Source organism: Apis florea, unplaced genomic scaffold (genome assembly GCF_048593485.1).
Source record: "Apis florea isolate Af1SG1 unplaced genomic scaffold, ASM4859348v1 contig_3203_pilon, whole genome shotgun sequence".
In the NCBI taxonomy this organism is placed as follows: domain Eukaryota; kingdom Metazoa; phylum Arthropoda; class Insecta; order Hymenoptera; family Apidae; genus Apis; species Apis florea.
The window spans coordinates 2,360,319-2,386,000 of record NW_028256723.1 but is presented as its reverse complement, the minus strand read 5'-3'; the positions used below and the strand labels follow the sequence as shown (position 1 = coordinate 2,386,000).

The following is a 25,682-nucleotide window of genomic DNA, read 5'->3' as shown; positions in this document are numbered from 1 at the left end:
TCCTTTCACGGGGAATGTGAAAAAAACTGATCTTCGTCGAGCGAACACCTAACCCTGTGCGTCACGGTGCTAAGAAATTAAACCTTCGAAATGGTGAGACACTGTTCATTCAAGATCGTTCATTTCGACCAATTCCTTCGTCCAATTCTCTTTCTCTCGTTGCGATCTCTCACGCGAATTACATTCATCCGTGATGAGACGAGTATCTGTCAAAGCGTATTTAGGTTAATTATCTGAGATGATATCAATCGAAGGAATTCATTGTAATCGTGTTAGTTAAATTTAGCTCGATACACGAGCGTGACAACTTATCGATACTTGTCGATCAATATGGGTAGGATGATAATTGAAATGTATTTTAAACGTTGTCAAATATTCAGGGCAGAGGAAATGTCAATATACCGAGGATCGAATGAGGAAAATTCGTTATTTTTCTTGTTGATTTTAAATATTTATTGTCATTTATTGCTTGCTTTAGAAGAGGAATCGGTCGATATTTAAAAATATAAAAATACTTACTCCGAAATTCAGACAATAATGTAAATAAAATATTCGTGGTGAAGATGTATATATTTATTAATTTTATAGAATTCGTGATTAAATTTCATATTTCTTGTTTGTTGATATATCATATCGTTTAATTTTTGAAGAATTAAAGATTTCTTCTCGAATCAATGACCTCGAATTTGACTAAAATTTTCTTTTTTCTCTTAACTCTTGGTTCATCATCATTCCATATAGAATTAATCTTTGTCATATGATCTTTCGATATCCATATTTTAATTCGTGATAAATCACTTTTCAAAATGTTAAATTTCCATTCCCAAAAAATACTATTCCTGTTTCATTCAGAATTTTCAATAAAACAAAATTCGTTCTTACAATATAAGAGTTTTTTTTTAAAAAAAAAAAAGAAAAATAAAAAATTCCTGTTACCAAGTTCCGCGTTGTCAACTTGTCGGCGACCTCTTCATGAAACATTTCCGAAATGAATTATTTAACCAGGATCGAGGTCCTGGTCCAACTCCTCCTCGTAGCTGCTTATTTTTCGAACGACGCAGTTTGGCTAATTTTTTTTTCGCTTCCAGGCGAAAGTAGAGGAACAAACGCTAAACTGTTATTAGAGAAATGACAGTGTTCTCAGAACACTATGCACACGCTCGCTGCTCCGTATTAAATTACGAAGTCCTGATGTGCATTTCCGCCGAACGAACTGTGTCGCATAGCTCTGTCAGGTGGAAAAAAGAAACGCGAAACGTAGAGAGCTGCTACTTTCTGTATGCGTTCTGTGTATCGAAATATGCTCGAAAATATATGCAAATCGAAATGATTTTATTATCGCAATCATCGAGTAACATTGTGCTCAGTGTTTTTACGAAATCTCTTTAATATTATTATTTGTAGCCGATTAATTATTGACGTACAAAATTCCTCAACTGTTATTGAGATACTCTATGCATTGTTAATCGAATCAACAAAGAAACTAGAAAGAAAATTAAAATTTACTATGTTTCACGCGACACGAATTTAAAATATTCATAACTATTTGTTTTAAATTATATATAAAATGAAGATAATCGTGTTAATTTCGGTTCATCGTGGAACGAACAAATGTAAATTAAATTCGATTTCTAATTAAAATGGAACGAACGATTTATCAGGTCAATCAAAACGAGAGGGCGCACTCGAGGGCAGTGCAATTTTGTTACCACTCGAAATTTATTCCGTTTTCTTTTTTCAAAATGTAAAATTGCACGATCGATAATCCAATCTTCGATCCATTAAACGCGAATCAAACGATATGGCGGAACGTCTCGGTGATCGTTTTGCCTTCGCAGAAAATTCCTCAGTCGCCACTCGTTCTCGCGAATACGAGTTTAAGTATATCCAATACTCGTGGAGAAATCGTCGCTGATGTCATTTGTCCGAGTCGGCAATCCTGCCGCATAATTAATCGACGATCCTACCTCGATCTTTGTTCCGTGGTAGAAATACGCTTTGTCCGTTCCTCTGTTTGATTCTCGCCAAGGCATAAAGTCAGAGATGCGGTTGTTTTTATCGCTTTCCTCGATTTATTGCGACGAAGTTAAAGATGCGATTGATTCTTGTTCGTTTAATTCTTTGTGCACGTTTCGAGTACACTCGAAATCAAGAGTGAAATGTACACGCGTATTTTATTTTATTTTTCTATTACTGGATTAGAAAGTTCTGTACAGGTTTTACATTAATTTTGTTTAGTTTTGCTTCGAATGAAAATCGTGCGATCTTATATTATTTTTAAAATTTTAAACTTTTTAAAATTCCGATTCTTTTTTTTTTTATTCACATGGGTGATAAATGAACGTAAAATTATTTTTCAAAATATAATATTGCTCTCCTATTGGATGTACACGTTATATTGGAAAAGATTAATTTTGAGTAAAATTAGAATCCAATATCGTTTAAATAGTTAGATAGTTCTTTTTTAAAATTATCGATGATGTAATGTCGCATTTGATTTTTCATTTCGACGATTCACGAATACACATTCATTTTTGACCAGGACTATACGAGTACTAGGCAAGGTTTCCATTCAGATAAAAGACAATACAAATAGACTGTTCGGTATACGCGTTGTATTATGCATTTACACCTTTCAAATCTTATTTTTCTGTTTATTACCTCATATCATTATACTACTAACTAAGTCTGTTTGCAACAATTATTAGTTCCTGTTTCTCAAGATGCGACGACACTTTGTAATTAAGAAGAATCCAATTACAAAAGATTAAAAATACACATACATATATGTTACTCTCATACTTTTATACGTTAAAAAGAAAAAACGATTTCAACAAAGTATCCAAGGATCGCGTACACGCTCCTCGAGAAACGGTTGGGGGGAAGAAAGACGGGGAAAGAATGATCGAATTACGCAGCTCGTGTTCAACTTACCGATCAAGACCTCGAGACGAGTTCTTTCGTGATTTCATCGTGAATCGTTCAAAAGGAAAAAAAAAAAAAAAAAAAGAAAAACTCTAAGGAGACGTTAAAAAATTAATGTATTCGATCATACTGTATCATGGCAATGTCGTTCAACGAGTTAACGAAAAAAAAAAAAAAAACTCCCCCAATAACGTCATTGCATACAAATTTCGTAATTGCAGACTCGTGTTCGAAGTTTTTTCTTTTTTTTCTTCTATACAGGGCGGACCTTTATTTTCGTTTAAACGAATTATTATACAAGGGGAGGAGAAAAAAATATTCAAGTTTTCTGTTCAAGGAATTACTCAGAGGTAATTCCTCTTCGTGGAATTGCTGGCTGTTTGGTCGAGTGCCGGCCACGAGCGAATCGATCGCGAAAAGGACGAAGGACGATGGAACAGAAGTAGATATCCTTGCAGAGGTTTTCACGCATTCCTGTGGGTGCAGTTCATCGACATTAATAATACGAGAATGGAGAGGTTGCCTCGAAGGTTGGCCAAGATTGGAATTCTGCTGCTTTCGTAATTCTACATTTCGAGATATTCGACGCGAATTTCGATTTTCTTCGCGATACGTGGCAACTTCAAAATTTCGGTTTAATACAATAAAACGCGTATCCTTTTATTCGTCGATTGTCGCGAAGCTCTTTTTTTTTTTCTTCTTCTTTCTATCACTTTTTCCTCCATTGTTATTATTTCATTTACGCAACGCTATGTTTTAATGTAATTAAAAGGACAAACAGGGCGACGAACAGAGCGAACTGTGTAATCATATGGTTCTCGTGATTTTTGTTTGCATTGAGGGTAAAAATATTCACGCTGTGTAGTGCAATTACCACTGTGTGTATTTACCGTTCGATCGAAGATAAAGCTTGTTCTTGAAATATTCTGTAACGTTTGGTTAATTAGGTCACTTTTATTTAAAATACGCCATGTTTGATATTCCCTTATTAATTACTATCGTTAAAATTGAATTCAATGTTTTCGATTTTTTGTTTTATTCAACATCTCTATCTTGGAGAATTTTCGAATGATCGAGAACTTTGAGGTTTAAAGAAAAAAAAAGAAGAAACTATCGAAGGACACTCGTTATCGCTCAATATTAATTTTTCATATCGCTTTCTTATTACGTTTCCTATCCTATTCTTTAATCTATCCTTAATAAAAGCAATTTTATGCAACAAATAATGAATTAATCTTTAAATCATACAGAAATATTTAATTTCCGATTAATAGTTATTCCGCTCCATGCGTCCTCCACTTTGTTTTTTAACGATTCATCTGCCGTTGCATTATGATTTTTATAGATATTACTGCAGCAACCTTCGTCAAAATTGCGTTCAATATCTCGATATTGCGCGAGGTTCACGGCAACTTGCATACATACATAGAAGAAATTTCCATTAAGAATCGATATATATATAACACGCTTTTCTCTAAGAATTCGAAAATTCCAGAATTGATAAAACGCTTTGAAGAAATTCCGAAAGATAAGCAAATAATAATAATAATAATCTCTGTGATTGAGAAAATTTGACTATATCGTAATAGATATCAACACATAGAATTAAAATTTCTATGATACACGTATAAGCGACGATCCCTCAAAATTACAAATCGTCTAATCAATTCTTTATTACCTAGAAAAAAATATTCTTTTCAAAAAAAAATAATCTCTCTAAATTCCCTTCGAAAATCATTCTCCCATCCTTCGCCAAAACCCAACCCAGATAATAAATCTCCTTATGCCTGGCTTATATCCAAGCTTGATCACCGCCAGTTTTAGAAATATATACAAATGTTGTTTGCTGCCTTAGCACGTTCTAACGATTCATCGGTGTTAAAATCATATAATTAGAGAGGCTCGCGCGATTTGCGTGGCGTAATAGTGGTCGTCCTAGCTACGAGATCTTAGAAAAAAGAGAGAGAGAGAGAGAGAGAGAGAGAACTCGATGGCAGAATCCTGCCTACCTAGCATTCCTATGCAATTATAGTTTCCTTTTATCGCGTTGATCGTACAGAACGTGGATCGAGGGATCCGGTTTTACACCGAGAAACGAATGCGTAATGCGCGTTCATTAGCGGTCCCGTTGAAAGTGGCCACGCGAGGATCCATAATATTCACACGGATCGATTTGCCTGTACAGGCATCGATGACGATATACAAACGGGCGTGAATCGAGAGAATTTCGATTGAATTATTTTGAGTTATTTCTCAACAACAGCGGCGGAAAGTTGCGAGAGCTATGTTTGTTTACACGTTCTCGTTTAAGCATTTAACGAATTAAACGTTTAACGTTATACGATTTGAGTTTATTATAACATTATATATATATGATCGATCTTTGATCTTTCTTTTATACGATTGTCATTTTTCTCGATAACAAGATCTTTGTATGTTGTTCGTGCGGATGAGCAACGGGGTGACGATTGTAACATGGTGTGTAATCGAGTGGCGGAAAAAATATATGGCATGAATGAAAGAAAAAATAGAGAAAGTTATAGAGAATAATTAATAAAAGAAAGGATAATGATATTTGTTTTCGATCAAGCGAAAACCGATGATGAAGAACGATACGAGAAAGCTGATAGCTCAATGATAAGCAATTGATTAAATATTAATGAGATTGAAAAAGGAGACTTTGAAAAAGAAAAATATCAATTTATCTATTTCACGAATAATATGAAAAAAATTTGAAATGAAAGGATAGCTTTGGTATTAATAAAACAGAATACAAATGCAATAAAACTGTATAAACAATTATTATATAAATTTATGAAGCTATATAAATCATGTCGTAATAATTCCATATCATTATAATCCGATTCGCTTAGTTTATTCCAAGTTTCCTTTTTGTTGCAACAATTTCATTGTGTGTATTGCATTTCATGAATTTATTACCATCACTTTAGCGTCGAGTTTATTTATTTCCAGTTTTTAAAATAACCATTATTTTTTTCCACATATAAATAAAATTCTTTGGATAATTGGTAAATTGGTAAATTCAATTTATGCTCATTCTTTTGCAACGAATATTTCGCGAAAATTGACCCGCGAGTCCAAATGATACACGATTCTGCTAAACGTGCTATTTTCGATATTCGAAATACCTGCATATATCGCGATATATACGTGTTTTTGGATTGAATTAAATTGCAATGGAATATGAGGGTAACTTTATTAAGAATTATGGCACAGTGAACCGGTACTATGTTGCAATTGCTTGTTAGCGAAGTGAATCAATTGGCGAATAATTCAGAAAAAATTGAAGTAAAAAAGAACAGGAAATAGGTAATAAAGTAATTTGTGGCAATTTGATAAACTTTTCATCGTATACTCATTTGTGACGAAATATGTAACATGATGTAAACTCTTATTATTTATTTTTCTAATATATAAATTGAATACTCAATACATTGATAAGGAAATTGTGATTTTAATAAATTTAAATCAAAAAATGTTATTACAAGATATCAAAAATATTGGATAAATGAATTTTAACATTTTTCTGTATAATAATAAAAGAATTATTTGATCACTTCAACGAAAGAAATCAAGATTTTTATAATGCAAATGCTGAAAAATATTTGAAATTCATTTTACATCATTGCAGTTAATAAACTGCAATTATTATATAAATCAGTAAATTGCTATATTTATTGTGAATATAAATCATAAATGTATGTTTCATCCACCACACCAGAAACGTGATTATAGTTGGGGTTACAAGTAAAATCGAAGAGCGCAGAAAATCGTTTCAGACGTTGCACTTTGGCTGAATTATTATATGTTGTTTTGCCAAGTGAAAGGTTTAATTTAACGATATCACCAGCTCCGTGTTGTTCCTTGAAGCATCTTTCTTTCTTTCTTTCTATCGCCATCAACAAATTAAAATGATATAAAAATTTGATTAATTTTTTATACAAATCAGAGTTAAGTAATATTCCAAAAAAAAAAAAGAAAAGAAAAGAAAAAGGATTTCGATAATCTTTATTTTTTTAATAGTACAAAATCCGTAAAATAAATAAAATAAATCCTTTAAATATAAAAGCGCGTCAATGTGAATTTTTACTCGTGATTAATGGAATGGCGAGTGCAGTTACAATTTATGCCTATGATTGCAAGAAGTGGACATTGACAAATAGATATCCTGTTCATTCATCGAAATGTTTTTGAATTATCGAATTACGCTGTCCTTAATTTTTATTGCAATTTATAAACTACTGTTACTTCGATTTCAATTTTAATATATGATAATATATAATCCATGATAATATAATCTAACTTTTTTTTTTATAAGAAAGAAGATATATTTTTTTCTTTGGATAAGTTTGAAATCACTATCACGAAAGTCAATGTACCTACTTTGCGAGGGGATAACCTTTAAGTTAATATTCCTGGTTAGAAAATCATATTTACATATACTGAGAGAATATTAATCTTCCTACACCCTTGTTCTTCCTTATCCCGATCACGTTCTCGTTTCGGTTAAAGATTTATCCCGTTACTTCTCTTTTCTTTCATCGGCGTTAAAATTTAATTCTCGTTTCCTCGACGTTAAAAGAAATTCAACAACCATAAAGAAGAAGAAGAAGAAGGAAAAAAAAACAAATTGAAGAAAAAAATGTAATCTTTTTCACTTACCTCAATAAATTTAAAAAATTTTTGTATCTCCATATATAAACTTCCGCAATTTTCTATTTATTCAGTAAAAGTATCGAGAAAACTTGACACGGATCAAGTTTGTCACTCACATCAAAGACACAACAAGCATTAAAAGGAGCGCGATATTCGAAATGCATAATAAAATCTGCGATATAACAAGAATCGTTCCACGATTTCCCATAAATCGTCCACCTGTCGGCTCGTTAGAGAACGAGTCTTTCATTCCACACTTACGTAACACTTGTGCGTATATATATATATTCAACATATTTAAATCCAATCATTCCTTCTGTACACACATATCGAGGCGAGTGTCATTATCTCGTAACACCCACGTATCTTCGTTTCGTGCCTACGTGGAATCCATTACCTTCACCCGAACGTTCGTGCATTGTGAACGCGGCATATGTAAATAAAGTAGGTATATACGCGATTCCAGGCAAGGTTGTGGAATGGAACGCGCGGATGGTTAACATTTACGGGGTTAATGGGATGAATTGTACGATAGAACAGGCCTACGTAATCTTGACGGATCGAACGCAGTTATAAGTTTGAATTGCGCGCCAAATACAGCATCTTCCACGTTACGTAAACACGCGTGGATATCGTCGTATTGCAACATATTCTGGTATTGATGTAATCTATACGGTAAATAATACGCATTTTTATTATTTTTATAATATTCATGAATCAAAATGATTTAATGTATTTCCCCCTTTTTAATTGGAAAATTACGACTATGACAAAGAAGACTTTGATCAAGGATTAACGTGCTTTATGCTTAAATGATCGCTGGAGCGAGGTTTGAATCTTGGATCTTTTAATTTTAGCGAAGTGAAGCCTTTTTACATAAGACGAATGTAATTACAGCGTGTAACTTCGCTTTAAATTCACTCGTTGGTAACATTTTAATATTATTTTCTGGCAAATGATTACAATACTCTTTGGCCAATATTATTCCTCGAAGACTAATTACAAGGGAGAAAGCATTAAGAAACTTTGCCGTGATTACTTTTACGTCCTTGCTTCCATGTTTTCATCCACCATATTATTCGATATAAAGTAAGAGAGAAAGAAAGAGAGGGAAATCTTCAGAATTCGTAATTTTGTAATAAAGATTTTAAAAAAACAAAAAATGTTATTCTCTTTTTCGTTTAAAGTATATATATATAAGAGAAACTCTGGCAAACGTAAGAATTAATTTATAAGGAATTAAAATTCTATCTCATAGTTTCAATCAATCCTTCAAATTTCTATAACAGTTTCTTACATAAAAAAATCAACAATACATTCACATTCATTTTTCAACCTTAATTTCCTGTTCGTTTTCTACATTTTGTACGAAACCATCGAAACCCGTACTTTCTCGTTGTGTATATACGTAAATAATACCTTGAGACGAGGTGATTCAGTCGAAAGTTGCGAAGCAGAACGCGGCTGAGCGTAACTCGATATTAAATCAGTCGCAAAAGGTTTCCATTCCTCGGCGCAGATAAATTTGTTTAATAATCACGTACAAAATTTCGAGGACGGAAGTCGGAATTGTTGCGGCTAAGAACAGGGTGTATACAGAACGACACGAAATGCTTACTTCCATGCAAATTTTCACGTTGTCACGATTTTTAATAGGGATCGTTACATGGTTGGTTGCAGGCGTACATAAAGAAGGAATTGGGTAAAGTGGTAGTGTACACGACGACTTCTGGTATCGTGAGGAAAACGTTTTACAATTGCAAGAAGGTGAAGCAAATCCTGAGGACGCACATGGTCAAATACGACGAGTTGGATTTGTTTGGGGACGCTGAGCTGCAAACAGAGCTGAGAGATCGCTTGGGCTCCACGGTGATACAGTTGCCCCAGCTTTTCATCGATGGCCAACATATCGGGGTAAGTAAATTTATAATGTGTATTTATAGTTATTATTTAACGTGTATCGTATGGTGGTTTTTTTATTTATTCATGCCATTTATTTCCGTAGACTTAAAAATAACGTGACTCGTGAGAGATATGTTATTTAATTTAAATTTTTATTTGAATAATGTAATAATAGTTATGGAAAATTCGTGCAACTTTGAAATGCAGATGTTAGCTTGAATCATTAAAGGAAATAGAATATTATTTTCGTAATGAAGCTGTTGCAGGTTGCACCGAAATAAATATTTATATATTTTTATAAATATTTTATTTATAAAGGTTATAGGGAAATAGGGAATGAAATATGAAGAAAAAAAATTAGAGAAGCGTAAGATTAGAAGTAGGTAATAAAGTGTTAAGTGTTAAATTCTTGAAAGTCAAATTTATTAATAAAAGAAATGTGCTGGAAATTATTTTGTAAAATATTTGTAATAATTTATTATCTAATTTCTATAACTTCTTATAAATGTTATTATCTATAAATATATTACCTAAACGATTTAGATTGTGCTTATATTTCAATTGAAATAGTAAAAGATTAGTATAATATTACAAAATTTTCTATAAATTTTTTACAAATGTCTTTCATAGAAACATGGATGATCGATGTATTGCAAAAGCACTTGTAAGTGACAGATAAGGTCAAATGTATCGGATATAGCTTTCCTCTGATGTTACACAAACATGATGATATATTATAGACTAAATTACGTTCTATAAATTTAAATTTGAAACAAGGTTATAATATTATATAATTCAAGAGAAATCAATATAAACGTTAAATATAATCCTTCTAAGAATAATCTGTATTATCATTCTTATCAGTCATACGCAAATATTAAAATAAACATCCATCGCCTAAAATTACCAAAATGTTATATATTGAAAGATAAAAGATAAATTCTTAGGAAAAAAGTTCATCTCTACTAGAATGCCGAAATCTCCACGAAAACTCCATAAAATTTCCATCTAAATCTAACTTTCTTAAATTACACGCGGATAATTTGTAGCCGGATGCACATACCTTGGCAGACTACCAAGGTTAAATCTACTCGCTCGTTACTCCCGTTAATATCGTGGTGGATAATTATTGATGCTTATCGAGGCTGCTCATTAAGACGAGCAACTAATACACCCGTGTAATTATTAGCATAAAACTTGAGTATACGCGAAAGATCGGTTTTTGCCGGCACGTGTCCGGTCTGTTTGCGATAAGATACACGTTCCACGGTTATCAACGAGAACGATATTGAATGATGAAACGTATGCATCTGTTAGTGATCGTTTCTGTGCTCGACAAACATGCCTCTTCTTTATCGATTTTCTCGCCTATGAGAATCCATAATCGTTTCTTTCCGCAATAAACGCGTGCATTCTACGAATAACTATAATCGCAGACACTTATCAGAAACGAGCTTTGATCGATCAGAATTTCATACGGAAGAATTCATAGGGAAGAAGACATCTGGTGTAACATCGTGGAACCGAAAGGAACTCCGTGGCGGAAGGTATGGAAACCCCGATTTGAGGGGTTCACAGCCACGGATTGCGAAGTTCGTGGAATCCCGTGAAGTGTTCTAATTTTTCTTCGATTCCGCAGTTATTTTTCTAGTGGAACATGATCGACGAGTTTTATCAGAAAATGAAAAAACTTTCGTGATACTTCATTTACAGAATTTACAATGGCTGTCACACGATCGTTTCTTTTTTTTTTTTTTTTCCGAACTTTTGTTCGCGCTCATGCGAATTTCTCGCAAGGCCGATGTTACATTATGCAACGAATGTATGTTCTTTCACGGTTTGTGAAAGCGGCGAAGACGCTATGGAGAAATCAACGCGAAATGTCAAAGATGACCGACGAGCGCTAGTTCGCGCACTTCAAATGGGTTTGTAACCGGAAATCTGTGTGGACGATACACGATTGCGTAACCGATACAAACACGAGAAAGTCATTTGTACACGCGGCACACGATTTTATATCAGTTGTTCATCGATCATAAGATTTCAAAAAGTTTCGAGGTTCTTTGCTGTAGCGGGAACAACTCTGTTACTGCGGTATCGATTTACAACGATTTCACAATCGCTATTTTTTTCTTGTTTAGATTTTGTTCCATAGTTGTGATTCGATGTATTGTTTGATGATTTCCGCTATTGATCAAGAGGTTCTGTGGTAATCATTTGGGATTTCAGAGAAAAGAATATTGGATTAAATTCGTATGGGATAGGGGGAAAATGTGAACTGAATGTTAAAGGATGCGAAGATCGTGGGGGAAAAATATAATATATTGGGAAATGAAAAAGATGTCTTAATGTAAGGGTGCATTTTTACTTGAAAAAGTGACGATCGAGACTTATTTTTTAAATTTTAGAAGTAGAAAGTAGAAATAAAGTAAAAATTTATTTTTTAAATATTCTTAAAAATTTAAAAGTTATATTTCTAGAAAGTTACAATTCCAACGCAGTATGTTCGTAGTACAATTACAAGTGTACGCAATTCAATATTGATTTTTGACAAAAATAAAATTGTAATAGAATTCCTAGATTGCGTAACGTTATATCGTGGATATGACAAGAATAGGTTTTCGATTTCGGTGTTGCCTCTAGCGGAACAGATGATTTTGCATGTTGGCCATTTTTCTTCTGTCGTGATAGTGCTCTTGTTCGCCACTACCGGTTATTATAAATATACGCTACTTTTCTACTACGCTTGCGACGATACTTTTACTCGCTTTACCAGTCAAATGCGCGGGGAAAGTTTCACATCCACTAAACTACTTTCCACCTCGATTTTTCAATGAAAAAAATTGCTATTTTTAGGTACAATTTAAAGTAAATTTAAATTCTCTGAAATATTTCTGAAAGATTTACTTGAATATTTAACATTATTTAATATTATTATTTAAAATTTATATTAATCTTGATAATTTTTAATATTTTTTTAGAATGTAGAATATTAAACAAATTCTTTTGAAAAAGAAGAAGTTAATCAAAGGATGCTATGGGAAAATGTTAAATTTTTTGATCTTTTACGACAGAAACGTGTCAAATAAAGAAAGAATGAGGTAAAATGTGCAAATATGATTGTAATTGCAAATTTATTATTATGCGTAATTTTTATTACTTTCTTGCTACATATTTTTGTATATAGATGATTAAGATTGAAAAGTGTTACATTATTGTAATAACGAATTCTTGAATATTTCTGTAATTACAACTTCTGTACTCTACAATTAATCAATTAAGACTAGAATCTGAAATATTTCTCAGGAATACAATAAATTATGTTGGGAAGAATATAGGAATTGAACTTTTACATTCATACATTGAGTCGCGTTTAAATTCAGCTCAAAATAACATTGCCCAGATATAATTACTGATTAATTATCTTGCCATTATCTTAACCTATACTACATTGTTCCAGAATTATTAAGAAATTTTTTTTTAATCTATTTCAATCATCTTATTACCATCATTATATCTGATCGTGTATAAATTTTAGTATATTTTTGAATCACACATACATCTCGACAATTAATATTTGTATCAAATTGCTTAATTACATACAATTGCATATGTAATAAATTTTACATCAAAATATCATCCACCTGTTCAAATGTGCAAATTTACAAAAATACATTCAAATAGATATTAAAAATTATATACACATTCGTTCACTGTCATTTGCATTCAAGTAACAAAGATTAAGGGATAAAAGAATAGAAATTATGACAACGTTGATCTCGATTCATAATTTCATTTAATTTCCTTTTTCGAAAAAGAACTTACTTTTCTGATTGAAATTCTTTAAAAGATATATATATATATATATTCGAGGCATCGATATTGCGATGCAAACCTTTGAAATGTATAATGCCAGTCGAAACAAACAAACGCGCAATTATATGTCGTGCAATTAGACGCACATTCGATATCGGTGCCGAGTGCAATTACGTCGCAACACGCCGGCTAATAAATTGCATCATAGGGAGGCTGGAGAAATTTCAAAGAAATTACGAACGTTCTCGATTGCTCGTGGACGAGTATCAATCTTTGCCGAAAAGTTATGCAATTTCGAGGAAACTTATGCGTTATATCATGGCCATTATTGAAAACCGTAATCGGATTCGAAATTTTATACGTTACCTTGCTCCAATTAATATCTCGTAATGGAACGCATTTAATTAACCTCTTTAACGATGCAATAAATTTTCATATTGAATCAAAATTGTAGCCATATTATATTATATCAAATCAAAAAAATTGATGTATAAACATGATTCATTTTTTCAAATGATGGAAAGTCTACAATGGTTCGATGCATTTATTATTAACATTTCTTATTATATTCATTTATTATAAATAGATATTAAATAGTCAGCCAATAAATAATTAGTCTTACAATTATACGTATATTTGAACTCCATCTATATACTGCTATTTATATTAAGAATTTTTTGCTGTTCAATACGGGATTGAAATCACATCGGACAAAAGTAAAAATGTCGAGAATTGAAGAAAGCGCCTTGACGAAAGATGTGTAAACCCCGTCAGGGGTCGCCATCCACAGATTCGAATCTCGCGAGGAATCTCTTTTTTCCTCGCATTCTTGAATATTTATGATACAATGCAAAAATCTTTTAATGCAAAAAGCTATTTGTTCTTAAACTTTTATTTGTTATTGACAATTACACATCCAATGCAATAAATATAAAATAAGATCTATTTTTGTTGTTTATTCTATTTATGCTGTTATCGAACATAAAATTACGGAATTTTAATTGGGCATGAAGTGTTACCAATTGGAATTTTAAGTACGTGACGAATGAAATATTACAGAGTAAATGAGGACACATTCTATGTCATGTATATATTAATGGAAACAAATAACATTAATGGAAACATATTATGTTCATTACAATGTCAAAGAATATTTGTACGAATAATTTTAGGAATAATTCGAAAAAAAAAAGGATTTTCGCGAGAAACATTATAATAGAAATACGACACAATTACACGAATTGCAGAGTATTGGTCGAATAGAGATTTTTCATCAGATGAGGAAAAGTTAAATTACTTTGTACATCTTTTCTTTTGTACGACATATTTTTTGAACCTTTCAACGATGAAATTTCTAAAGATGAAATTGAACGAAGATTCTTGGATAAAGTGACTTGAAATTGTATAAGTTGAATGATTCATAGGGGAAAGAAAAGAAAGATATTAAGTGCATCTGAAAGTTAACGGTTTCATAAATTAAATATGAAAATGATTTAGAAAGATATAAGGAGATATTAATATATTAATAAATTATTAAAATTATTTTTTCTTATTTGTGAAATTGTTCGTTTACTTAAGGGTATCTTCTCACGATTTTTTTTCTCATTATTATTTTGCATTATTATTAAGAATTATATAGCTTTTCCCATATTATAACTTAATCGTTAACGAACACTTATATAAACATAAATGTGCAATTTATGCTTAACATTAAACTTATAAAAGAAAAATCTCTTAACAAATATTTGATCTCTCAAATATCTCTTAAACAAATTTATTTAAACATTAAGTGTTTTATATCTCTATTTTGTAATATTATTTACGTGTATATAAGATTTATGCGTATATCATGTACATTATCATGTATATATAATCATTTCAAAATGATTCATAATAATATTAATAATATTTGTGTAACGAATGCTTTCTATTTATTTACAATGTCAACATTAATAATAATTTTGCAAAGCGGAGAAAGAAAGCGAAGAAAGTGAAAGTGCAAATGGAATGCAACTTAAGAATCATAAAATGGAATTACCTCGCGCTTAATAACAACTAAGTTGACCCTCACCTTTTCCAGCATTATGACATTTTGCTGTTCATTTCACATTTTGTATCATTTCACCGTGGCGTAGTTAGAAATGGAAAGAAGTTATTAAACGTAACTGCGGTTTAATGTCTTCTCTAATGCGAACAGCTTTCGCTCGAAACAATTCTTAAAATAATACGACAAAAATTGTTACACCTTTCTACGCTTTCCTTTCCTTATTATTTCTATGAACTATCAAATTTAATATTTCGACGACAATTTTCTATTCTTACGGTCTTAAAATTAAATTATTCTTCTTTCACGCGATAAAGAAGGTATCAAAGGAAATTGATCAAAGGATAAATCCATAAAGATTTTATAAAAATAACCAATGACACGTCTCTGATTTTATGGTCAATGTTTTAAAACTCAAGAGAATGTTAAAAATATTATTATTTCACGTCAAACAACAAATAAACGAATAACTAAATTAAAAATAAAAATTAGAAAATGAAAAGTATACAACATTAAAATTGAAAATCTCGTAAAAATATTTCGATTACTTTTGGAAAAATTTAGCGAAATAAAAAAATCACTATGACACGCAACACCAAAAGAATTTAACAAGAATCTATCAATAAAAATCCAAAGATGTGAAAACATTGACGTCGATCAGATCAATTGCCCAATTTCTCAAGGCGCCATACAAGAAAACTTGAGAAGAAACGCAAGTTGCAATTCTACACATTTGTATTTTCAATAACACGATCATATCATCGTGTGCATTAGAATCTGCTGAATCAACATTATCAATTCCAAGCGTGTATGTTGTTGTGCACGTGGCCGAATGCATCACGTAGTTACTTTTGTTAATAACAATACATCCTTTAATTATATTCTCTCAATTCTATGGTTAAATTTTATTTACTTTATACGCCAAACGAATTTTGGCTTGAATCCAGATCGTGCGACATTGGCTCCGTGCACCAGTTTCCATTTTCCTTCGATGTATCAAGTATATCACTTGAAATCTGGTCTGAAATGTACGATCGATATTCATGATACGATCGATCATTCGATATGCATTCAATTATACGTTGTTGAATGAAGAAATTCTAAAGGTTGGTCTATACTTGTTACGTATTTTACGTGTCACGATACATCTAATAAAAATAAATACGTCAAAATATTGGAATCGATCCATCATTCAGCCGGCTTTTCATCGTCATGACATTCAACTAGTTTGAACATAGTTCGAACTGTTGCATTGACTCACTGCTCGTTTACTATCTCTATCTATATAAATAAAATATTTTTCTATATTACATCATCAGGATATCCTGCTCTTTATTAAAAGATATCCAGATGGATATGACAATAATATGAAATAAATTTATAAATATTTCTTTATATTTCGTCAGATCCTGTTTTCAGAATCTGTTATAAAGATACAAAATAGAATAAAATCAATCTGCAAGATACTGGATGCTGATATGAATCGAAGAAATATCTTTCTCGTGTTATTAATAAATCCTATTCTTCTTTCCACCGTATGATGACGATATAAAATGAAATAAATATTGACACGAGTGCAAGATCAACGAACGATCGATAAGATTCGAGGGCTGTGCGACAAGTGTGCGTAGCCACGTTCACGTGTCTCGTTTGCGCGACACTTCATGGACAGAGGGGCCACAGTCGATGGCCGAGCGAATAAACGCGGCGGCGAAATGTCAAACCGCTCGATCCAAGGCCTGGCGAAAGAAAGAGAAGGGGGAAGGCGCGAAAGAGAGAACGAAAGGTGAAGTGGCTTGCGTTATAAGGCACCGCACGGTCCTCTCGGGCGAACGTGTATAAACGAAACACAACCGCGCTCCAACCGCATTCCTGATCGACCACGCCACGTGATACCCGTGCTCGATCGTGGACTAGTCTCGAAAATCATGCTAAATCGATGCTCGACGTGTAATTTGTATCGTTTGCAGTTTGATTTCTTTAGAATATTTTTTTTTTTTTTATGATTTCATTTTTAGGATCATTTTAGGATCAACGTCGATGAAAGGTATCAATCGTTCGATTTTTTTTCGTAATGGATTAGTGACAAGTGTGAGTGAAGAAAAAAGAAAAAAATAGGCTTTCTTCAAATGATTTGATTCTCTGTGTTTAGACTTTTGAAAGGGGAATGGATCGGGTTTAGATTAGGAATGAATAGCGATCGAGAAGTTTGATGAAGTATACGTAATGTAATATAGTGATGAATTGTTGATTATATCGTTAATTGATCCGTAGATAAAAATGGCATTCTCTTCGATTGAAGAGAGATCTTTGATTAGCAATGGAAATGATTAATTGAAAATTGCTGGATTTTTCTTGAAGAATGTTAACAATTCAACGATATCTGTATATAAAAATTTTAATTATTAAATCTTTTTTACATAGTAAACTTTTGGTTCGCTAACTTTAGATTCTTTTTTTTATATTAAAAATTATGAATATCTTTTTTTGATATCTAATTCAATTGAAAATTAAAAAGTAAAAGTGCTCGAGCAGCTCGAAATTTAGAAAATATCATCGACGTAATCGTGTCAGAAACCTTTAAGAGTTGGTTCTATTTTATACTGGTTCTCGTCTCACCGTTTAATGTCGAAACATTTCCACGAGTCGAATTAAAAATTGAGACGCGTTTTTACAGATCACTTTTGCTTCACTTGCAAGTTCCTTCCTACTAGAAACCAAATTATTTACATTTTTCCTAAAAAAAAAAAAAAAAGAAAAGAAATAAAAAAAATCCAAAAATGAAAGAAACGAGCACATGTAGAGTTTATTTTAAAAATTAATTGAAGAAACATCATTAAAAATCACTCAAATGTGTTTAAACAATAAATCTTCATAAAATGTTCATTACTAGTAGCTGTCGTCAGTATATACTGTACATGATAACGTGATACTGGTAAATGGTCAACGATAAAAATACCATAAAATAAGGAAATTCATAGCAAAACGAAAGTGATTATAACGCATCTGTTAGCCGTGTCATAAATATTTTGATAGATCCTGTTTGTTTATACATGCTAATACGAGCTCTCGTCGGTTAGTATAGTATGCATAGTAATCGATTATCGCGTATTTGAAATCATGATCAACTCGTTGGACTGCATTTTTCGGGATTAATTGAAAAAAAAAAAAAAAACAGTATGGAAATTTTAATCTACATCGCGAATGATATCTCTTTTGATATTCGTTAAAATAACTCTTTTCTCTTTACAGGGATTCGACACCGTGGAACGACTCAACGAATCTGGAGAGCTGAGAGAGATGCTCAAGCCGTACCAGGTAATTAGAGATTAGGACGAGAGTCCATTCCTCCATTCGACACCTGTGACGAAACTGACTCAAAATCATCAGTTCTTCTCTATTTCACGATTAATCAGATTAATTCAAAATCAACGGATCAATCCTATCCAAAATCCTCCAGTTTCTCTAAACGAAACTTAAAATTCGTATTAATCGAATGAAAATAAGACTCACTTTCCGTATCCGCAAAAATATTTATAAACAACATAGATAGAAACATCGAAACATAATCAAACATAATTAAATGAAATCCCTATTCTATTCCAAGATCCAAGTTTCCAAAATTTCCCTAAAAAACAAACCCTCGTAACAAATATTTCCTCGCGAACGTTCCTAACTCAAAAGAATTCTCCACTTTCCTCCTCGTACATTCACCACCGGACACCAAGGATTTACCGCAATCTGAACGTGTAATCCTCGCAAGAATTACGGAGGATCCTGTCAATATTCCCCCGAAGAATTTACTCGACCCTTCAGGAATCCCGGTTCCAAGAATTCGCCACGTAACTCCCCGTGTCTTTGGGATATTTATGCCGCTTAGAAGAATGGGACGGTTGTGTGCTTATACACACAACGAGCAGCCAGAAAGGAACTCGTGGGGATCGTGTTGGCGGCGGACGCGTAATCCGTCGCGGGCACAAGGTTGTAACGATCCTTTCACTTTTATCCGCCGATATCTGCCTTCCACCTTCCTTTTCCATCACGTTCATAAATTTCGATGTCGTACGATTGAGGTTTACCTTGCAGCGAGGAAAGGTCGTTTACACCTCGTTTCCACGACCACTGTCACTCTCCTCATATTATTTCTATCCCTATCCCTCTCCCCTTAGACTATTATTCTCCGTGTCTCCTTTCTCGTGTCCCGTTTGCGTCGATCCTCACGCGCAAGGACATTCATCCCTTTTGTCGATTAAATGATCAAATTCGGGAAAGTTTGTGCGCTTGATCCGTTGTTGGATTCGATAATTTTGAAGGTGTTTTGAAACGGAGGTGAATTTTATTAAGAGTGGATGGTATTATACAAAATATATTCCTTTCTTTGAAAATGATTCTTTCGGAATGTAATGTCGGTGGATTGCTCATTTCAAAATCGAAATATCGACTCGAATCTGAAATTCGAATCCTTCGAATGTTAATAATTATAGAAAATTCGAGACACTTATGTATATGAAATTATTTGATCGTTCGGTTTTCAAAGTTGTTTGAAATTCGAATGGCGAGTTATATCCGAGTTTGTGATTAGATATTGTGATGTGTAATAGGAGATTGTGGAGATTTCACGATGAAAATGAGTTTTGTTCAATTTCGTGTTGTTAAATCTATAACTTTATGATTCGAGTAGATGTATCGCTTACGAAATTTCTGGTTTTCAATTATTTACTACTAGAGAAACTATCCTCGACCATTACTCTGAAATTTTTATTTCTTTACAAGCAATTGTTTTGTATTAATTGCACAGCCTATAAGAGGCACGATTATAAACGAAAATTACATAAAACGTATCGTTCGTTTCTTTCAGTTTAATCAATCCATTCCAACCGGTTGCGCAACAACACTCATCTCTCCAGCCTCATTCTTATTGCAAGATAATTACAAAACACGCATAGCGTGGGCTCGGTGTCCTTTTCACAAAATTTTCTCGCCTCGAGTTAATAACTCGAAGATCTTAAATTTTTGACCAGCGTCACGGCACAATGAAATACACAATAGAGAAGGCGCGTAGAAAATTATCCAAATCCTGTCTCTCGGAAAAACGAAAAAAGTTTCTCAAAGAGAAAAAAATCGTAAAATTATTTTATCTCTGCCGGACGAAAGTTAATTATCGATTTGTTTCACGTGCAGAAAGGCTTGTAATTAAACGACATACCCACGCCGTCCTTTTTCACCTTGCCTCTTTACGCAATACTTGCATAATGTATCATCGATATTCTGATCTTTCTTAAACACGATAAGCATGCACTTTATGCATGCAACGCGTAAAGATTTAACACACGTAGGAAGATTTTATTATTTCGCTAACAAATTGAATACCAATCTTGTCATCGACTATGGATAAAATTACGCGTATTACATCGATATTCCACCTAGATTTTCAACCTATTTTCGTTTTCGTTTGGATTCGAAAAGTGTGGATGCGACCAGCAATGGATATCGGTTTCATTCCCTTTTAAAATCTCTTTCTTGATTCTTTGAAGAAAATCTTGAACTACACTGTTCTGAGTTCGTATTCGAAGAAGATATTTATGATTAATCATTCGAAATTCTTAATCTCAGACAAGTAATAATCGTTTGATTGAATAATATTGTGCGACAGTGTAATTTATTAAGATGTTAGATTTTCCTCGCAGAAAAAGTCTCGTTTCGATTGATCATTTGATTAAGCAAGCACGTAAGAGGAAAAAAAAAAAGAATTACAACAAAAAAGATAGAAGTCGCGAAATATTTCGAAATTGCGTTTCAATTTAAGGAAGTCGAACAAATGATTTCGTTTCCTATATTACTCCTCTTCTTTTTCCTTTTTTTTTTTTTTTTTGCTAGAAGAATGCAATCGAAAATAAGTAAAAGTGAAAGCGTTGTTGAGCAACACCGCGCGTACTGGAAACTAATGCAGGAATAAGGATCGTCACGCTTATTTTATAATCGTTAAACGATTGAGTCCGGCAATCATTCGTCCATTAAGTCGCGGGCATTAAGTAGATGAGATGATATTATGTGAATGGAATTGGTTCGAATAATCGTGGGACTGGGAATCACGAATGATATTTCTGGATATCAGCTCATCGAGCTTCTGATTACACTTTATCGTCATTTTCTCACCAATTGCGATCACATCGATACGAAGTTAGAATTAAATGATTTTTCAATTTGAACCTGTTGTTCAATTTCCAATTTCCGTCGTCGTGTATTTTTTCAAGGTTAATTAAAATTCGCTTTGAATGGATTCTTGAACTTATCTCACGTACAGTGTATGCACATATTTGGAATCCATTCAGAAAATGGATGCATGCTTCGACTCAAACTTGAGGCAATCTTCTCGCGAGGTGTGATCTGGTGTGATCTGTTTATGAAAGATAATTTTCAACTATCGTAATATGTTCGAAATACTCTCCTCCCATAATTATACACCTATTGTTAGCCCACTATTGTTTTACCACCGGAAGTATTCATAGTACTCGATTATAGTTTCTCAATACTGTCATTGACTTCTTTACAATCGTGTCGAATGTCTAGATTGTTACACACGAATACGTAAGCATTGCAAGAATATGGAAATTAGATGGAAATTTTATTAATAAAAAAATGTAACTTCAAACTACGTTGAAAACTCGAAATAAAATAGGATGCAAAAATTGCGCGTCGATCTAAACCAATCATCTCATTCATCATAAAAAGAAAAAAAAAATTCTATTAAAAATTCAATTCCAAAGACACAAAATATCGTGGAAAACGAAAATCCTCGATTCCAAATCCTGATATTTCTCTCTGACAAATTATCCGCAAAATTTAAAATCGCATCATTGATCTTTATTCCAGAGCGAGGACGCCTGCACAGTCTGCCTGTTCTGCGGAGGTTACCAGTGGCAGCTGTGTCCTGTTTGCAACGGAAGCAAGAGATCCGTTCACCGCAACGACTTCACCGCGGAATTCGTCGCCTTGAAATGCGCGAAATGCGACGTGAACGGTCTCATTCGATGTCCCCATTGTTGAGCAAAAAAAAAAAAAAAAAAAAGAAAAGAGAAGAAAAAAGGAAAAAAAATAAAACATCGTCATCCCTGCCAATTGGCATCGAGAAGAATCCGTTGCTCTCTCTATTTAAGACTAAGGTGCTACGAGAAGTATATCGCGTGTTGAATGAACACGTCACTATGGGTTCTCGCGAGAGATCACGATTATTCGAGATCGGCGTGCAAACGCTGCCTTCAATTTCTCTCTCTCTCTCTCTCCCTCTTTTCGTTTAAAGACGAAGTTGGAGACGAATCGTGGAAGGGAAGATTTGGTGGAAGGAAGATTTACGAGGTAAAATGGCGCTCGCACGCGCGCATTTTGAATATCGAGCGACGCCGATCGCGAGATCTCTCGCCATGTGAATTGTAAAATAATCGACTAATAAAACTTATCTATAATGTTTTGTAACATGTAATTTCGTGAGTTTGTTTTTTTGTTTCTTTTTTTTTTTTTTTTATTTTATTTTATTATCGCAGACCCGACATTTCTCCTTTCCCATTTTGGAATTTAAATTCTGCGGCCGATTTTTGTGAATAAGTGAATTTGAAAGAGTGATTATGATTGTAAAGATGTTTAGATAATTGATTTAAGGATTCGATTCTTAATGTAATTAATAAAGAAGAATTATTGTATCTTTCTCGACGTATATTTATTTTAATAAACTAAAGAAGTGACCTGGAAATTTTTTAAACACACGAATCTATCGTCTAATCGAAATTACGATTCGATCCGTTTTCACAGGAAAACTGCCTACCCATGTTTCATTCTCCTCCTCTTTGAAATTAATTTTATCATGATTGTGTCTGAAATGGAAATAAAGCCAGCGTTAAATCACTAAATTTCCTTTCTCCATCCTTTCATCCTCGTTTCAACTACGTTCAAACGACTTTTGTTCACGACTATAAAGTCAAATCACACACAGCTTGGAACCACATCGTTTGAAAATGGAATAAACGCGGAGAATACACGTTCCTAAATTCCTCCATTTTGTTATCAACACGTAGAATATAACGTTACGTACACCCATCTCGGTGACACGGTGATAACAATAATAATAAATTCGCATTCATACGTGCGCGTAACAATTTGCCCTAAACTCCTCGAAGCTATTATTCACTTCCAAGCCAAAACGGATGAAAATTTGAAAGAGGTAAACGAAATTCATGTTAATCGGTTTCTTTCGGAGTTATGTGTGTATACAGTTGATAGAGATGCAAAGAATTACGCGGGATAATTAGCGCACTTTCGTTTTATACGTGATCTGATTACTATGCGAGAAGAAGCTTCGTAATTAACGCTAGACGAAGCATTTAATTCGTTGTCGAGTTTCATTCTTATTCGCGCTCCGTTGAGCTAAGTTAAGATACAACTGTTCCACTGATTTTTTAAAATTTTCTTGTCGAGAAAATTTTGCGAATTCGCTTAACAACCTTTAATTATGTTTTGATGAATTACAAATAATTTTTCTAATTTTATCCTTTCCCGATAATTACATTCTAATCTTCGCTATCTGTGAGATAATTTAAAAAATAGCTTATCACGAAAAAAATTAAACATACCGGGGATGAAAGAATAAAAGAAAATAATAACTCGTAATATTTGATTAATCGAGGAGAACGGGATACTTGATAATACGAGATAAAGAAACAAGGATAGAAAGGAATAACATGCAATAATAGATTATTTGAAAAGAAGAAAAAGAAATGTAAAATTTAACGATAGTAAAATCGATATTTTTCTCTGTCAACGTGTCAAAAAATAAATTTTCAAAAATCTCATTACAATATTCCTAACATCGTAAACGATGAAGAATCTAGAAAAACAATAAATATATATATATATTTTATCCTCTTTTGTAATAATATGAATAATTATCAGGTTAGGTAAAATCACTTTATGGCATAATCATTCGTAATTTATCGACCAGAATTAAATTTAGAAATGAAGCTTATTTCGCGGCACGCAGATAATGCGTTCAAAAATAGAAAGGGGATCCATTTGTGCGTTAACGCATTCTAATTAATTAATTAACGATGAGCACGGAATAATTCCAGAAGAGAGGGAGGGGGAGGGGGAGAGGGGAAGAAAGATGTCACGCCGGAATCCACTTTCCAGCCACCCTTAACCAAGCGGTTTAACTCAGTGGATTACAAACTCGCTTAATCCTCAGTCTCCAGATAAACTTTATTCTCAACGTCATCAGCTTGTCCGTGACTTAATCAATACTTTCATTTCTGCCGCGTTGGTATTCCATCCATTGTGTTGGTTCATCTACTTTAATTTTGTTTTCCCCCTGTTTACAAACATTGTGTCGATGATCAAACATTCGAAAATTTATCACGAGTTAAAAATGTTTAAAAATTGCAAAATTGAAAGAATGGGTTTTGTTCCTTTATAGTATTTAGTATTTAGCTAGATTTTACTAGATAGAGATAATGTTTTGAATTTTATGTAGATTTATGATATATGAATTACCCGTGACTGAAATTTAAATTTCAATTTCATTTGACACGTTTAATCATACGTGTAATTTAAATATTCTTCCCCTATGAAACTTTTCATTTTTATTTTTAATTACCATAAAATATGTTAAAATATTATTCATCGATGATTCCTGAAACATTCATCATTGAAAGAAGTAAAGATTTAATAAATCAATCGAAACATTCAAATATAATAATTTCTGTTGGTATCAAGGATGTGTGTATATCGTCATAAAAAATTATATGTCGTATCAAAAAACAATTTCTTTTTGGAGTAATTAATTCAACGAATATTTTTACTATTGATCGCGTGGTTAAATAATAAAAATTCATAATGAAATAATATTCGAGCAAACAGCAAAATTTCTTTTTAATTGTCAACGTGAGATACATCGATAATGTATTTATTACGTTTTTAACGTTATAATTCTCTTTTATTATTATTATTATATTCGACTATATTAAGGAAAAAGTGTAGGTGTCAGGTGAAAAAAACCATAATAATCCAAGTTCTCTTCGAAGTTTTATATCTTTTTTATATTATAATGTATTAACTGTGTTAAAGAAAGTAATCAGATAAAAGATTTCATTTTAATTCAATTACCGTTCCATTCGATATTTTATATACTTGTTTTCTGCATTAGAATCGTTATGAATATTGAAATACACTGTATGCATCGAATCATTTCAATTATACATTCCGGGGGAAAAAATGTAATACGCGAATATCTTTCTATTCAATGGATACTGTTATTCACATAAAATTAACG

The 25,682-nt window shown here is 32.7% G+C and overlaps 1 protein-coding gene across 3 annotated transcripts in view; it reads left to right on the top strand.

Annotated features, from left to right (window-relative positions):
* LOC100872529 (uncharacterized) overlaps positions 1-23,066 on the top strand; it is a 41,451-nt gene extending 18,385 nt beyond the window's left edge. For all 3 annotated transcript variants that reach the window (XM_086910788.1, XM_086910787.1, XM_086910786.1), the window contains 3 exons: positions 9,283-9,516; positions 18,617-18,682; positions 22,238-23,066. In XM_086910788.1, coding sequence (XP_086766914.1) covers positions 9,283-9,516; positions 18,617-18,682; positions 22,238-22,411 — 474 coding nt within the window. In that variant the 3' untranslated portion in view covers positions 22,412-23,066. The remainder of the gene's footprint in view (positions 1-9,282; positions 9,517-18,616; positions 18,683-22,237) is intronic.
* The last annotated feature ends 2,616 nt before the right edge of the window (positions 23,067-25,682 follow it).